The sequence below is a fragment of the Electrophorus electricus genome, chromosome 21, assembly GCF_013358815.1.
Source record: "Electrophorus electricus isolate fEleEle1 chromosome 21, fEleEle1.pri, whole genome shotgun sequence".
Lineage (NCBI taxonomy): Eukaryota > Metazoa > Chordata > Actinopteri > Gymnotiformes > Gymnotidae > Electrophorus > Electrophorus electricus.
This window is the reverse complement of record NC_049555.1, coordinates 5,307,650-5,324,510: the sequence shown is the minus strand read 5'-3', so window position 1 is coordinate 5,324,510 and position 16,861 is coordinate 5,307,650. Positions and strand designations below refer to the sequence as shown.

General features: G+C 42.8%; 3 protein-coding genes across 5 annotated transcripts; all 3 read right to left on the bottom strand.

Moving 5' to 3' along the window:
- Positions 1-1,725: 1,725 nt before the first annotated feature.
- On the bottom strand, positions 1,726-5,311 carry dnal4b (dynein, axonemal, light chain 4b). Of its 2 annotated transcripts, none has more exons than XM_027016599.2 (4): positions 5,226-5,311; positions 4,436-4,551; positions 3,413-3,496; positions 1,726-2,677 (listed from the first exon to the last, which is right to left on the bottom strand). In XM_027016599.2, exons 2-4 carry the CDS (start codon positions 4,505-4,507, stop codon positions 2,513-2,515), a joined length of 321 nt encoding a protein of 106 aa, XP_026872400.1. In that variant the 5' UTR covers positions 4,508-4,551; positions 5,226-5,311; the 3' UTR covers positions 1,726-2,512. The 2 variants fall into 2 exon arrangements, with proteins under 2 accessions (XP_026872400.1, XP_026872401.1); XM_027016600.2 differs by having other exon boundaries at positions 4,436-4,547.
- A 3,833-nt stretch (positions 5,312-9,144) lies between these two features.
- nptxrb (neuronal pentraxin receptor b) lies at positions 9,145-12,780 on the bottom strand. Of its 2 annotated transcripts, none has more exons than XM_027016622.2 (5): positions 11,765-12,780; positions 10,715-10,898; positions 10,123-10,358; positions 9,550-9,729; positions 9,145-9,414 (listed from the first exon to the last, which is right to left on the bottom strand). In XM_027016622.2, the coding sequence occupies exons 1-5, from the start codon at positions 12,464-12,466 to the stop codon at positions 9,181-9,183; spliced, it is 1,536 nt and encodes a 511-aa protein (XP_026872423.2). In that variant the 5' UTR covers positions 12,467-12,780; the 3' UTR covers positions 9,145-9,180. The 2 variants fall into 2 exon arrangements, with proteins under 2 accessions (XP_026872423.2, XP_026872422.2); XM_027016621.2 differs by having other exon boundaries at positions 10,673-10,898; positions 11,765-12,779.
- A 339-nt stretch (positions 12,781-13,119) lies between these two features.
- On the bottom strand, positions 13,120-16,636 carry polr3f (polymerase (RNA) III (DNA directed) polypeptide F). The gene is made up of 9 exons (XM_027016601.2): positions 16,478-16,636; positions 16,116-16,233; positions 15,782-15,849; positions 15,611-15,678; positions 15,328-15,440; positions 14,984-15,127; positions 14,638-14,745; positions 14,234-14,425; positions 13,120-13,608 (listed from the first exon to the last, which is right to left on the bottom strand). Exons 1-9 carry the CDS (start codon positions 16,531-16,533, stop codon positions 13,531-13,533), a joined length of 945 nt encoding a protein of 314 aa, XP_026872402.1. The 5' UTR covers positions 16,534-16,636; the 3' UTR covers positions 13,120-13,530.
- Positions 16,637-16,861: the final 225 nt, after the last annotated feature.

Genomic DNA, 16,861 nt, shown 5'->3' with positions numbered 1-16,861 from the left:
TATTCCATAAGCTACAGATACTAGCCATCCCATAAGCTTGAAAAGACCCGCTGTCCTGTAAGCCTACAGAGAGACCAGCAGTCCTGTAAGCCTACACAGAGACCAGCAGTCCCATGTGCCAGCAGTCCTTGTAACCTAGAGATGCACCAATCATTCATCTATTCTGCTGAAAGATCAGCAGTCATTATTACAGTCTACAGTAAGACCAGCTCCTCTCTAGAAAGATCAGAAGCCTTGTATGCAGAGAGACAAGTCGCCCACTAGTGACACAGAAGAACAGCTATTTCCCTGGGTGAACAAGCAGTGAGACATCCAGACATAACATGGGACAGGAAATGATAGGGGCTGGCTTGTGCATCACAGACTTTCTGTGTCTATAGGTCTGAACAAGACAGCATCACCACAACAACCTTGTAGAGCTTGAGAAGAGTTTAGCACAGGCTCTGTCAGAGTTCTTCTGTTCATGTGTGCGTTTATGTTTGTGTTATGTGTGATACACAACAACCAGTCAAGAAGGTTAAATAGCAGAATTAATGTTTAATTACATATTCCTAATAAATACAATCTATAAAATGCACACATGATGTGTGTGTGCATGTGTGTGTGTGCCAAGGGGCACTATGACTTGACATTGACCTTCTCAATAAACAGATGCACACAGTCCAATTGCTACACTTCCTTGCGCAATAATCTGTCAACTATAACTCTGAACTCCACACTAAATACATTGCATATACGCAAATACATACTCTTTCTGTGAAACACACACACACACACACACACACACACACACACACACACACACACACACACACACACACACACACACACACACACACACACACACACAAACACACTCATCCTGACCAGGGCTGTTACTGAAAGAAAGGGCTTTGGAGCCCTCATTCTTATCATTTACATTTTCATTTAGCAAATGCTCTTATCCAGAGCAACAACACTGCTTTCTTCTTTCCATGGTAGAAATCCTTATACCTGTACAATAGGCCAGAGCTTAAAGATACTATTAAGATAGAACCCTGTCAGAGTACTCAGAATAAATACACCCAAGCAACAGGTTACAATCTTTCTGCAATGCCATTATTATGGTTCTCAAATCTCTGAGTGACAGCGAGAGAGAGAGCGTGGGGGGTGGGGGGAATAAACATTCTTGTCAATTAAGTTTTTTCTAGGTTTGGCAGCACAAAATAATCACAATAACAATGTTCCCGTTTTTTTGGAATTGAGAAATCTGATCAAACAAACACCATTCCAAAACTGCTCTGTAGGCGGTGATAGTCTCGCTTGGACCTCAGCGACTAACGCACTTCAGACATGATACTGAGTCACAAAAGCATAGAAGCAGACACACTGCATCTGCACCAGAGGACCAGCAGGGAGCCTCTTGCCTCCACACATGTGAAGGCTGACAGCTTGTATATTTGTAGTTACATTAACAGCATTTGACAGAAGCTCTTATACAGAGCAACATAAGTATTTATCAAATAACTGTATATGTTTATATAAGATTTATTGGCATTACAGGACGTGCTCCCTGGAAATCAAAACTGTGGTCTTTGTGTACCACCACCAACAACAACAACAAAAAAAAAAAAAAGAACTATCTGTTGAACTATTACAAGCAACATTATGTGAGATGCAGACATGCAAAATGACATCACATCACAATAAAGAACAGGCTGATGCAAGCATTTTAAGAAGCTGATTGTATCAGTGATGTTTTATTATACAACAATTAACAATTTCACAAATGTACAAAATTTACAATTATATTCTATAAAATATATACATGAGATATTCACATACTGAGACTGGAAAAATATATATTTCTTATGAAAAAGTACTTCCCAGGCAACAGATATTAAAGTGAAAAACAGAGATAGACAGTTGGTGAGGGGTGAGGATGAAAAGAAGGGAGGAGAGAGAAAGGGAGAGTGAGAGAGATGAAAGAGGGAAGGAACAAGTAAGAAAGCGACAGAGATGAGAGAAAGAGTAGAGATGGAACTCAACACCCAGATGGTCTGGCAGAACAGAGATCCAGCATTGTTGGTTTTGAGTACTGAGATCCAGTATTGTTGGATAGAAAAACTAAAAACGTGAAATGTCGTGTTTCTCCTGATAAATTTAAGGGGGGGTGGGGGGTGAGACAAATGACTGCATTTTTCTATGTTGGGTCTCCACAAACACAGCTATGCTAATGCACATACATACACACACACACAGCTGGGGGGACCACTTGCATAGGTTCATGCTTTCCTGTATCTACCATGACTCTGTAACAAGTCCAACTGATTTCACGAAGGGCGTGATAAGGATTCATGATGTGAGTAAGGTGTGGTCAAATGGGGAAATGTGGAGCTGTGCAGGAGGGCGGGGTGGGGTCTCCAGGACTAGTGCAGGAGTGAGCATGTGCCGCGGTTCAGATCTTCGGATTTGTCAGCTGTTTGTGCTTCACTAAGGGTGTGTGCTGTGGGTGTGTTTGTGTGTGCAAGTGTTAAGAGCACTTCCACACACATACTGCCAGACTGCCCCCAAAGAACATGTACAGGAGGTTCTTCACCTCATGTGTGATCTCGAAGCCAAAGCCCTCTCCGATCACCACATGCCATGAGCTGCCAAACTTCTTGTCCATCGACTCTTTTATCATCTTGGCTGCACTCTGGAAGCACAGACACACAGAGAGACCCACAAACAAGCACATTACACACCTGCAGCTGAATGAATGACTATCAATCTTATCATATAATTCACTAACTGACTAATTAATCAAACAATCCTTTATTTATTAAGGTAATATATGAAAGTTTTTTAAATTTATTTATAAAGGATATTTAACACATGCAGTTAGCTGAATCTAAAGACATTCCAGTCCAGTGTTTATCAAATCATGGAGATCATGGAGAAATATATTAGTCAGTCCACATCATCTAGTGACACTATGTTCAAACTACGAAATAAAATATGACAACAGTTATATCAAATTTGGTATTATTGAGAACAGTGACAGGAGACCAAAACGCATCATGTGCCTTCGGGTGCTAGCCCTGATGCCAGCCAAGCTAACTCAACATCTGATTATAAAGTACACAGAATATAAGGGCAAAACTAAATTTTTCAGGCGAAAGAGTTAGGAATATACCAGTCAGAAAACAATTACGCTGAACGAATATGAGGGGCCCTTGGGATATTTTCTCCCCTGTAAGAGGTCGCCAACAAAAGGTTTGAGAACCCTTGTTCTTATCACTCACCAAGTGCTCACCAAGTGCTTTACTCACCAAGTGCTTTACTTTAAACATACTGTAGGTATACACTTCATCAACTTAATTTGTTGCCATGCACAATTTGTATTGGCCCTTCATCAATGGTACCTGGGACAAACATGTCAAACACACACCTCATTATTGGAAGCAAACTTTTCACACGCAGTAACACACAGCTCCATTGTCTCCACCCTCATCTCCTCTGGCATGTCTGTATGCTGTAGGAGAAAGAAAGACTGCTGAGACTGTCAGACAGCTGAGAGGGTCCACTGAAAGGGTAACAATGCTGAGTGAGAATTGTGGAAGTGAGAGACAGCAGGCACTGTGTGGCTGAAAACATGAGGGAGAGAAAGCAAAAGAGACTAAAGAATAAGGTGCTAAGAGTGAAAATCTTTGCGACAGGCTCATTAAAGTGAGACAGCTAAGAGTGAGCTAAACTGACAGACACAGCAGAGCAAGACAGAAGAGAGAATGAGGGTGCCGAGAGGCAGAGAAAAATACACAGATAGAGACATTTCAAAAAGAGGGACAGCTGTCGTGTAACACTGTGACATGTTTGCATCACAACATCAGTCACCAGTAGTGAGATGGACTCCGTCCCTCTATTTTCAGGTGTGCGTCAATCAGCTGTGTGTGGCAATTGTATGGATACTGTGTTCACATTGAATGAAAACACAAAGCGTTTATTCAATTGCAAATTGCTGCCTAATCAACACACCACATTAATTACCTCAGCGGGTCAAAAAATATTTTTATTTCTATTTTAAATAGCAGGGAACGGACGCATATTTCAAAACTCCTCCATACATACGGAACCCTTAGAACAACAGCATGCGCGCGCGCGCGCGCGCGCGCACACACACACACACACACACACACACACACACAATGTAGCACAAACTTAGTTATACATGTTAGCCCATTCTTCAATAGCCAATAAATACTCCACTGACCCAGTTTGTACTCTTAGCTACTTGAAAGTTTTAATGTGCAAAGAAGTAAAATATTAGCTCTCCGACGAACTCCAAAATATAAACTAGACCTAGATGACCCTTAAACCAATATCAAGATGCTTTTACCTTACGCAAAATCTATCCAGCTATCTAGAAAACCTGCTCGTTAAATGCCGAATAAGAAAGAAACCTGTAGAATCTTACCCTGATCAGAGGGAAGCTGTGCAATCTCTTATAGTCCGCCTCCTCCTTCTTGTTGTCGCCCGTTTCTGCCATATTTTAGGTAGCTGGTTCTATAGCACCGGCAGACATGTAGCTGGCTAGTCAGGAGATAACGTAATTAGTCAGATGATAGCTAGCTAAGTCATCCTCAGTTTATAAAAGCAAAATGATTTTATAACATCACAAACTCGAAATTGTCTTTGACAGGTATTTTGAAAATACTAGCTAGAGTTATCTAGGTTAGCGTTAATTACCTAATCATGTAAATTATGTGAATACATTTCCGGTTGTATTATTTCAGCACTTAACTTTGGATAATTTGCTAGCTGGCTAAATTAGCTTAGTTAAGCTACTGTATAACAAGGAATAGCTAGCTAGCTGACTATAAATATTATCTAGCTACTTAGCTTAGCTAGCTAGTGTTCACTAACGCTAACTAGCTACCTAAAATTCAATATTAACCAGTCCTGAATTACTCAGTGAATAAAGGCACTGTTACTTTACCTTTTACTTGTAACAGGTTCCGAACACATATCTAGCTATCTAACCTAGCGAACTAACTAGGTAGCTATCTAGCTAACTCAATACAATTTTAATTACTTAGCTAGCTAGGTAGCTAGCCATCTAGTCAAGTAGCTAGATAGATAGATAGATAGCTAGATAGATAGATAGATAGCGTAATAGGTGGCAAACACGCTTAAGGAGCAAATTTAATGAATAGTATATCGTCCGACAACATACGATTTTTATAACAAAGAATGAAATACTTTACGTGTCAGCAAAGCAAAGCAAATAGAAATCTGATGCTCTCACAACCAGCTAACGTTATGTTGTTAAGGAGACATCTTGACCATGGCAACCGGCACTTCCGCGACAATTGACCCGCCCACCATTAGCATTTCTTGATCAAGAGGAAAAGCAACAACAGCTACAATAAAAGTAGCTGCCAACATTTACCAATAAAATAATAGTGAAATAAACCTATCTTAAATATTAAAAATCTTATTGTTTTGTAGTTAGGTTACTACATGATAAATTGGTGGTATTTTTGTTTGTTTTCTTTTGTTTTGTTTCCCTGCAGATGGGTGATCTGAGAGAACACTCCCTCCCCCCCCCCAACCCAAAACTGTCTAACCATTGGGACCCTATTAAAGAGACACAGATACTGACACATTTCTTTGTATGTTTAGCATTTGTTCTTATTAAATCACTACATTTCCCTCATTCCAAGACAACACTCACACATTTACACATTGCCTGTGACTACAACCTCCTGATTTAATTAGTGTAGATTGGTTCATATTAGAACTGCAAAGATCTTTTTCAATATTATTTTGTGAAGCTTGTGGGCTGTTTTGTGATCCTCTGTAACTGCTTCATGACATCACGTCTTCACAATGTCTCACCTACTGCTTAGAGTACATACCTTTCATTAAAAGTTATTCTTTCTCTCTCTCTCTCTCTCTCACACACACACACACACACACTCAAAAATGTGGCTTGTCTGACCTACATATTTTGAGCCAATGCTACATGTGTCTGCTGCAGGGTGTTCTCATTGATCCCCCCCACATATCCCTGGCTCAGTCTGGCAACACAAGGCAACTCACACACAGATATGATGGCAAATGTGAGACCTAACAAAACCCCAAATCCCTGACAGACAGATAGACAAATAGGCAGACAGATGTATACAAGTAGCTCTTGAAATGTACACCACTGCTAAAATACATAATCCGTTTGTGGGCTGTTTGTTTCCAGTATTAACTGTGGGTTTCTGTGATGTGGGTATGAATTTGTTTATCTCTGTCACAGTAACACAGACTGGCAAATCTGGGGGAGCTGCATAATTAACTGGTACATCCAGGTTTTTAAAATATATATATGTGTGTTGTTTAGCCACATGTTTTTGAATATATGCTTGTTGTTTATTTTGAATATATGTTTGTAGTACATTGTTCAGTTAAATAATCTGATGAGAGAAATGGTTGCTTTTGTCCTACTTAACACAGAGCTTATAGAAGCCGTATAAGCATTCAGCATTTAGCATTCAGAACATTTAGCATTCAGTTCACTTAAAATGGAGACAAAAGCCTCTCAGGTAAGACACCAGTGTGAGCCATTTGCAGCAAAGACCGGCAGAATCTGGGTCTTGATGTATTTGTATGCATGTGTATGGGGTTGAAGGCTGATCTCAGTCCTAAATAAATGAATCTAAATTAAATAATAAGTTGATATTATTTGTTAACTATTACAGCAGTATGATAAAACATAATTGAACATAATTCAACATATCTAACAACAATGTGCATAAGACAGTGAGGAACAAAACTAACAAGACCTTTAATAAAATCTTTTATAATATTATAATGAATTCATTCATTATAAATTACTGGTAACCACTAGCATGACATAATAAGGGAAAACTGGTGTGGCTTGTATGTGTGGTTGTGTGTTGGTTGAATGCTGATGCTATGCATATTTGAAATCCTCTAAATAGCAGTAGGTGAGAAAATTGAAAAGGAAAGGAGGAGAGATTAACTAGATAAGGACAAACTGAAGAGTGAGAGGAGTCTGGCTTGTGTGGAAGTGTGTGTGTGTGTGTGTGTGTGTGTGTGTGTGTGTGTGTGTGTGTGTGTGTGTGTGTGTGTGTGTGTGTGTGTGTGTGAAAACACACACGCAAGAAGGTGAGAGATGCTGGAAGGCAAATAAATAATACATCATATGACTTCATTTCCTGATTAGAGTGAGATGGAGGGAGTCAGAGAGAGAATGAGTGAAAGAAATAATCAGAGAGACGGAGAGAGAACAGAACGGTGGTGGGTCTTCGCAGGAGCTTTGAATGAGGTGATTAACACACATCTATAATTCAGCAGCTGCAGCAGACAGAAAGGGCACAAGCAAAAGGAAGGAAGAGTAGAGACGGTCTTCATCACGCTAGCAGAGAAAAAAATGTTGCTGCATGTTGTTGTGAATTTTGGCGGAACAGTTGTTGTTCTGACAACATTAAAGGTATCCCAGCATGCTTATGGACATCAGGGCTACTGTTCATTTCAGTCATACCTTGGTTTAATATGCCTGCCTCTAGTATTTCCTTCATTAGCAGGGTCAGGGGTGCTGAGGCTTCCAGCTGAGCTCTGCTGGAAGGGGGATCCTCAGCAATCGGCATCTGTACATCTGTACTGCATCTAGGTCATGGCAGGAGCCAAGAGATTGGAAGAAAGTGTGCCCAAAAGAACAAGATAGCAGGTGGGGGTTGGGGGAGGTGGTGGAGAGAATCAGGCATACCAGGCATCTACAATGTTATTTCTGGTAGGTGGGTAATGTGTCTGTACTCTGACTGATGTCATCTTCTAGCTAAGAGTGGATAAGTGTGTGTGTGTGTGTGTGTGTGTGTGTGTGTGTGTGTGTGTGTGTGTGTGTGTGTGTGTGTGTGTGTGTGTGTGTGTGTATGTTTTTTTGCTACAGGTTCTTTGCGGAGCCAAAGTGTCAGTCAATCTGCAGGCCACACCATTTAATCTGTATAATCCCCTTGTGTGATTGTCATTAGCAGGCAGCTTCTCAAGACACATTCAGAGCACCCACAAAGTATAAATAAAAAGCCATAATATTGCACAATGTTGTTGATTTCACCTATTTTATGTTATTAACCACGTCACAACATCATCATAAGTCCATCATAGGTGTATGAACAAGCACAACATTACATGATATAACAACCAATCGCCATCAACCAACAGAAAAAGGGGAAAAGGAAAAGTGGGTGTGTCCACCCAGACAGGCACTTGCTCATGCTTTCTCTCCGTGCAATACATGTAAATGATGAATGAGTTTTTGAAAGATAAAGACATCCCTCCACATATTAAATAAGCATATCTAATACCGCTAAGTACTGTATGTGATACCATATTGATCTAGGATTTGCAAACTGGAAGGTTATACTGAAACCTGACAACTTACTTTCTGAAAAAAAGTAATTACTTTATATTTACCTTCACATTCATCACCATTTAACACAAACCAATGATATAAGCAAATAATTTTGTCAAACAAATATGTCTTTAATAAATTAAATAAAAGAAAGAACATAAGAAACTCAGTTTATTTCAGTAACAGTTCAGTGAGTAATAAACAGAGAGCTTTAAGTCCATCCAGTGTCCTACAGTCACAGTTACAACGACAAAACCTGTGGCGAACTTATTAAGGGAGGTGTGGAAACAGGTGCTGAGGTGGGAGAAGAGTAATGTTGGAGGGAGAAGACCAGTGGTGTGGAGATGGAGGAGAGCTCTTCTGTGGATAGGGGCCACAGCACAGGCTGGTGGGGGTGAGGTTATCCACTGAACATAAGAACAAGACGACAATACTGACACAGAGCACAGGACATGGACAAGACAGACAACGGCTTCAAAGCACTTAGGCAATTTCAGCATAGGGCTTGGCAAATCCGAACAGAGAGTTGTGTACACACAGGCCAACACACACACACACACACACACACACACACACACACACGCTTCCTGTGGACATGCACGCACAGATCTCTGCCCTGCAGAAACGCACAAACATGTACATGATGGACAGTGTGAATATGAATGTAGTTCCACAGTAGATGTCCTTTATAAGCCCACTTCTAAGCTTCCCTCAACAACTTCACTTCCAACCCCTGCAAGATCACCATCATCCCACCCCTCACCCCACCCACCTACACTCCACCCACTCAGCTGGCCTCACTCTTGGGGCCCTGCGTCACGGGAGCAGGGGTCTTCTGGCTCCTTGGTGGCACCACCGAACATGTCCACGTCCCGTTCGGTCCAGGGCACCACGCTGCCCTGCAGGGTGGGCTTCCCACACGACGCCAGGGCAGCTACCTCTGTTGACGGTAGCACTCGATCCCACAGATTGAACAGTGACAACTCCCCCACCAGGGCCTGGGAGGCATCAAAGCGCCCACCCAGGGTGTCCTGTGCCCCGGGAAGAGGAGTCAGAGAGTAACACAGCAGTTAATTGCCTGTCCTAACAGATGAAGTATCAATGAGTATGTATTAATTGATTCATTATTCATTTCTGTGTCCCTCCCTCCCCTATTCTTAACTCACCTGTTCTTGACCCAGCACCATGACCCCACCTCCTCTAATTGGATGCCATGGCGACAGCCCCTCACCCCGCCCCTTCAGTTTGCCTCCCTGGTAGGCCTTCCATATGCCATCACGCAGAGTCCAGCTCACACACACATGCTGCCAGATGCCCTGGGGGAAAGACAGGGGCAACTGTGCCACCTACAGGGAATGATACAGGCAACAGATAATTTGCATATATCAATAACCAGTTCCAGTATGCAAATTCTTCTAATACACTAATTTAGCATGCTAATGTTTTCTAATATAAACAGGTAAGATCTAATCTTTTGGTTAAATTTGGCATATGTGCAGCATTGCTTGCTTGATTGTGTTGTCCCTGTCAAGTAGCCATAATTAGGTACGTAGTGAATAAAAAAGGGGAAGCATATATTAAACTATTCTTTGAATTGTTGCCTCAAGAATGACATGCAACACATACCCTTAAGATTGCACATATACAGTAATTTATCAATGCTCTAATTTCACTTGTGGAAAACTGGATAACTCGTTAAGTTAAATCTGATTGGTTAACAGTAAGGTCGTGTGCCTCGCCTTGTCGTTAAGGAGCAGCTCGGCCGGGCTGTGCACGCCCTGTAGCAGGACAAGCTCGTTGGGCTGCTCTGTCACAGCGTAGGAGAACGGTGTGCCAATCCCGTTGCCGGCCGCCTTGAGCCACAAACATGCCGTAAACGCATACATCTCCGGAATGTTCTGTCTCACCAGCCCATACATGTAGTCAGTACGCATGGGGAAGGAGAGCTTGTAGCCCATTGGGTAACTGTTAAGGCCTGGGAGCAGAACAGGTGAGAGAGGAGAAGAAGAAAAGAGAAAGAGGGTGTCAAGGAACATGGCAGCTTGAAATGAGTGAGGATGGCTAAGTCATTAATCAGCAATACTATTGTTTTTTCAGTATTCACTCAAGGGGGTTCTCTAATACAGTTTCTAGTGCATATGATTTTTCCCATGGTGGGATATCTTGCCAATAAGTAAGAGTTTCTCCACCACTCCAAGACTCCACAAATCCCCATCTCTTGTGCTATATCCCCCTCCCCCATCCTCCTCTCTGCTCCCTGCACCCTGCACCTAGGGCCCGCTTCCTCACTCTGCTCCAGCTCGGTGATGCGATCCTGCAGGGCGTTGATACCCTGGTCAATGTGCCGGTGGTGACCTTGTGTCTCCTCTCGCAAGTTCTTCCTCTCCTGTGCCAGAAGCGTCACCTTCTGCTCCAGTGCATTGCCCATGTCTTCCACCTGCCCGCCAGGCTGACCCAGGCCGGGAGCCCCTAGCACAGTTTCCGAGTGGTTTAGGACTACAGGAACCATCTCCAGCTGGAGGATGGAAAGAGAAGAAACAGACAGGTAGGACAGAGAGACAAAGAGAGAGCAAATCAGGCAGACAGAAGAGAAAGAAAGAGACAGACAAGAGAAAGACAAATAGAAGAGAGGGAGCGAGAGAGTCACACAGAGACAGAGGAGAGAAAGAAAGAGAGCAAGACAGACAGACAAGTGAGAGAATCAGACAGAGGCGAGGGTGAGAGAAAGACAAAGAAATGATGAAAAACAACCAACTACTGCCAAGGTATTAGATAATTGTAGATTGTTCTGCAATATAATTGCAAACTCTTGCTAACTGCTTAATTTTATTACTCCAGTTTATGTTTCACAGGGCTGTACTTCAATTGCTTGGCTGATTTATACAACACTAAGCAATGTTAAACTATTGAATTCAAAACTCTCTCTCATATTTCATGCATATGTTTTACCCCAAGCTAACAGAACACAAAAGGAACTAGTAAACAGCAAGCCATAGATAGATAGATAGATAGATAGATAGATAGATAGATAGATAGATAGAGAGAGAGAGAGAGAGAGAGAGAGAGAGAGAGAGAGAGAGAGAGAGAGAGAGAGAGAGACTAACTATAGTTACAGTTCTGGTTTCAATAGCTGCTTAAAGTTATGTATCTATTCTTGTTTCTATAAAGCCAATTCAGCTTTTAAAACCGTAACTTAATTTAGCATTACAATTGCATAGAATAATATAGCACTCATTGCAAATCAGCGCCAGCTACGCTGTTTTGTTTTGGGTTTTTTTGTTTTTGTTTTTGTTTTGTTTTTTTTAGTGGACAGATCGGGGTACTACCGGCCGCTATGCAAACTCGCACACCGTAGAGCATTGTAGTGTTACGCGCACTCACTTCTAACTTCTCTATGCGGTCTTTCAGCTGAAGTATCGCCTTCTCCAGCTCTTCCACGGCGCGCGCTGTTTGCAGCTGCATCGCGACCGACATGCTCACGTCGTCCCCGGCCATGGGTCGGCGGTTACCGGCCCACACTCCGAGGCTGCGCTCGGATAGACTCCGCTCCTCCAGGCCGCTCTCACACTCAGAGAGCTTTCCGGTGAGCTCTTTGATGGTCCGCTGGTCCGTGAGGATCTGGTCGTTCTGCTGAATGACGGTTTGTCTGAGCTCTTCGGCAGTAGCGCTGAGGTAGCTCCAGTCCTCGTCAGCGTACGGATAATCGGCTCGTTTAAGGCTCCTTTTTTTGCACTCTCCGGGAGGAATAGGCGTGCAAATCAGTCGATCAAAGGTGAACTGTTTCGGACTTGTGCCCGTAACCTCACCGGGACTTAGTTCGTTAAGAAAAGGCACTTCCACACCAAGGCCCAAACCTCCATCCTCATATGAATCAGAACCACGGAGAGCTCCCAGCGGTCCGGCGTGTGCCACAGATCCCGGGGAGAGGGAGTGAAGGAGCACATCAGTTGACAATGAACGGTTGCCTGTGAGTGCGTGGGGCGCGGCGAACGATGACCGCGGATAAACGCTGGCAATAACGCAGATAACCACGCCAAGAAAGGCCAGCATGCCTGCCGCCACCAGAATCACAACGAATTTCATCTTACCAATTGGGAATTCAGACTTACCAGTTTTACACTATTACGTCAAGAGCACACTTGATTTAGATGTTAAACTGGCCCAAACTGTCAGACATTAACTAATTTTGTAGTTTTTGATATCACGCAAAAGCTTGAAAGCGTCGAGTCCAACTACGATTGCCCGTAAATTTAAAATAAATATTCGCCTCGATTTTTCTCCTTGATCAGCCAATGTAATGTGTACTGGGCTGTCTACTTCGCGCTCGCCGCTGATGTGTGCTATCTCTCTCCTCCTTCTGGCGTTGCTAAGCTCCTCGTACTCTGGTTACTATGGTCACTGAGAGAGTAGGCGGAGAGAGACGGAGAAAAAAATAGATGCGTCACTCAAGAGGCGAGCTCTCTCCTTTCACCAGGGGTCGTGCTTGCGGAAAGTGGTCTACCCCGGGAAAACAGGGGGCGCGGAGAGAACGAGCCTGACTCGTGTTTAGGTAGATCGTGAGAGCTGCGGTTATCTTTTATTATATAACGTTTAGGCTTTCGCTGCAGTAATGATTATTACAGTAAAATAATGCGTTGTGAATAAGAACTGTTTGCTGTAGAAAACATGTTCCTAGACAGTTTTTTTTTCCCATTACTAGCCATGTGACCCAAGAAAATGTTTACTAATTACACAACTAAGATTCAGTTCCATTGTTTATTCACACAACAAAAAAATGACAACAAAAAGTAATTTACTTTCCACAACAAAATATGTGCAGATTTTTTCAGATCCTTGCATTGGAGCAATCAAGTACCAAGCACAATCATAAGACCACGATTCTCCCATCCAAGACCAGCACACTGTATTTCGAAACATAACTATGGTCCAAAGGAAAGGTGGCTGTTCACGTGGGTCCATCACAGAGGGACGGGTCAGAGACATGCAGAGCTCCAGACCTCGAATGCTTTTCCTTCTCTTGCTCTTTCATTTCAAGAACACATGAAGGCTATTATTGTAATATAAATACAGAAAAAAATATTTGCATTGCACTGCAGCAAAACATACATGGCACTTTCTCCACAGAAGAAAAGGGTGAAAAAAACAGGTCAGAAGTCCAGCCACTCTGACATGTACACACAGGTGGAGGGTGAGATTTCTCCTCCTTCATGGCAGTCATCGAAAACCTGGAGGAGAAACAGAGGAAGGCAGTCACTCCAACGGGCCTATTCCAGTCTTTGGGCAATTCAGATAAAATTTTAAGAAACAGATTGGGGCTTGAGTTCTAATTTATTTCTTCTTTGCAGTCCCAACACTGAAGAACATGTGGTTTACTATGAATTCTGTGTCATCAGCTGACTGGTGTAGGGTATTGGAGCCCTAGGGGTAGCTAGAGGCAGCTGGTGTTCACTTTGTTGGGGGTATGTTCTTGCCACTGAGGACTGTTGCGTTGTAATTTAAGTGAGACACTGCTGTGGATGTTATTATCTCTTGGGGTCACCAGATAATCAGATGGATGGCCTGTTGGCCTTGGTAGTTTATTGTTTGTTTATTGTAGTTTACGTTGCTTGCTGCAGGTCATTGCAGTGGTTGGTCCCTCCCTCCTGATGCATTAGATTTACTGTTGGATTACTGTGTTACTGGTTGCTGGGATTATTCTGTTCAATTATTGTGTTAGTGGTTGCTGGGATTATTGTTTTGGTTTACTTTTTGTGGAGATCACTGTGTCATGGCTATTAATGGCTATTGGGAAATCACTGAGTTGGGGTAGGGGTGCAGTTTTCTGGCTGCAGTGGCAAATGCAGTGCTTACCGGACAGAGTCCGCAGGGTGTTTTGACCAGGCCTGTCGGTTGGATGATGGGGTTCACCCCCCTGTAGAGCTTCATTTGGCCATCCACACACCCCACCGTCCCCTCTTTGGCCGCAATGATGGTCATCTCCACCTTCCCATCATATATCAGCGTATTCAGGATGGTCTCAATGTCCTCCATTGACAAATCCACCTGCAAACAGGAACACATTTAAACCAGGTCTCCTCAGAATGGTAAACCAAAACAAAGTTTTCAAAAATACTCTTCTACCTCAGGGCTTTCAAGACAGATCAGCACAATCATTAAACTTACATGCTAGAGCCCTGTTATTGCCAAGCTGTTACACAGATGTAAACATAGAAGTGGGGTCTGAAATGTATAGCATAAAGGTGCTTCAGACTAGCCTTGCTAATGCCAAGTTCACAGATGTACTTCCAGACTTCATGTGAGGTGGCGAATGAGCTGTTCCTCTGCACCATGGGACTCTGTTTACTGTCCCTCGCAGCCTCTGCCTACAAAGCACACACACCATCCCCAATATGTAAAACACAGAAACAGAACAGTGTCTCCACTGAGATAGCCAGTACAACTGCTGTGGCCTGATTATTATCTAGCCATTATTATCCAGCAAGTCCAAGCTTATTCACACAAGACCTTCCATCAGTGACACATGCTCCACTTAACTATAGTGATTCTGTTAATTAAGTCCACAATCAAGGAGTATAATAAGCAAATGGGGACATCTTTCACCTTGCTCTGTAGGAACTTAAAGCACTGCTGGTTGAGAACCTCCACAAACTCAGACTCAAAGTCCTGATCGCTGTACCAAGCCCCACCCGTGACTGAGCGGTCTGGCTGCAGATTATACAGCATGTAGACTTTCTTCTTCGAGGCCTGGGGGTAAAGGTCAAAGGTGAATCAGTTTAACAATATGCATCACTGCTTTCCAATCCAAGCCTCAGGTTTCCCAAGCACTGGACTGGGAAACACTGGTGTACGTCACGTCTTTTTGCTCGAACTCTTACTCCAAAAATGCCTAAAAGAAGTATGTGATTACACGCATTTCAAAACTTCTCCCACATTCATCAACACACCGCTACAGACTTGACAGCTTTGATGAGCTTTTTGCTCTCAAGGTTCTTCAGGATTTTGTTGATTTCAGTCAGGGGGAGGTTGCTCTTGTAACGAATGTCCCTGCTCCAGATTCCTGTGATGAGCCCAGACACAAACCAATCAAAAATCATGCGAAGGAGTGAAGATGCATTACAGATGGTAGAATAAATCTAAACAAAATTTAATCCATGGTCAGACACTGAGAGAAATGGATGGTTAATCTGATCCACAAACAGCTGATAAGGCACAGTAACAGATGGTCACCTTTATCCCCAGCATCCTCAATGATCTGGTAGACTAGTTTCTCTTGGTTGTCAGAGCCCTTCATTTTACTTTAAAAAATAGAATAGACAAATAAAATCACATGGGATCTTCACACGAGTAAGTATGAGCCAGACAAGGAGAACTGATCTGCGATGAAAAAGGGACCCCCACCTTGCTGATTGCGTATCCTTCAGCCTGTACAACAAACCATTGCTGTTTCTGAGAAGGTCAAGTTGGCCCTGCGGGAATAAAGTAACGACACAGTGGGCATGATCACAGATCCAGCATAGAGATCCACATACAGCTGGGATTCGTATAGGGAATACTTCAGAGCCAGTTTGCTGATCTGGGCTCAGCTTTGTCATGTCTAAACAAACTACCAAAGACATCATTTTTACGACCTTATTCCCCACCCTTCCCCCTGTCCCAGACTCCAGATCAAAAGAACACCCATCAGGAGCTACGTGCTTTAGCTTGAACCGATGCTCAGACGCGGTGTCTTTACCAGGGACAGCAGGCGGTTAATGGCCATGGCGCGCTGCTGTGCCTCCACATGAGGCATGTCATTCTGGATGACCTGGTCGGTAATCCCATGCGGGAACTGCTGACAGAGCTCCTTTATCCTTCATGCAAATCACACAGAAATGACGATTCACTACCTTAATCTATTTGAATCTATCGGGCACTTTCAAATATACTCAAATTGCACAATTCGGAATTTATATCAACAATGAGATCTGACAAAGATTTATATAAATGAAACACATCTATCCAAAATGCTGCACGTTTTAAATTAGCTTGCTTCGCTAACGCTAGCTAACGTATACAAAACATAGTAGTAGCTGGATAGTTGGCCCCCAAGATCACCTATTTTCGATATCGACAACATCCGTGGACTCTTTTTTAACTTTAACGTCCGTCATTGTTTCTATTTGATAAAGACGACTGATGGTAAACGCATAAAAACAATTAGCCGATAACTCACAAGTACCCTACGCAAGTATAAACTTCTGTCAACAACTTGTCACGCCGTTGGGTCCTTCGGCAGGAAAATCCGGTCTGATTCTTTTAGAGGATCGTGTATGGCCTGTTTAAAAATCAAACCCAAAAAGATAACCCCTACGTCCCATACTGAATCGTTTTATCTAGTGTTAAGTGATTGTTTTGACTGCTTACTAAAAGAAGGAAAATCTTAATATTTTCATCTCATTCATAATCTGTAATATTTATTGGCAATCAACATTCGTGACC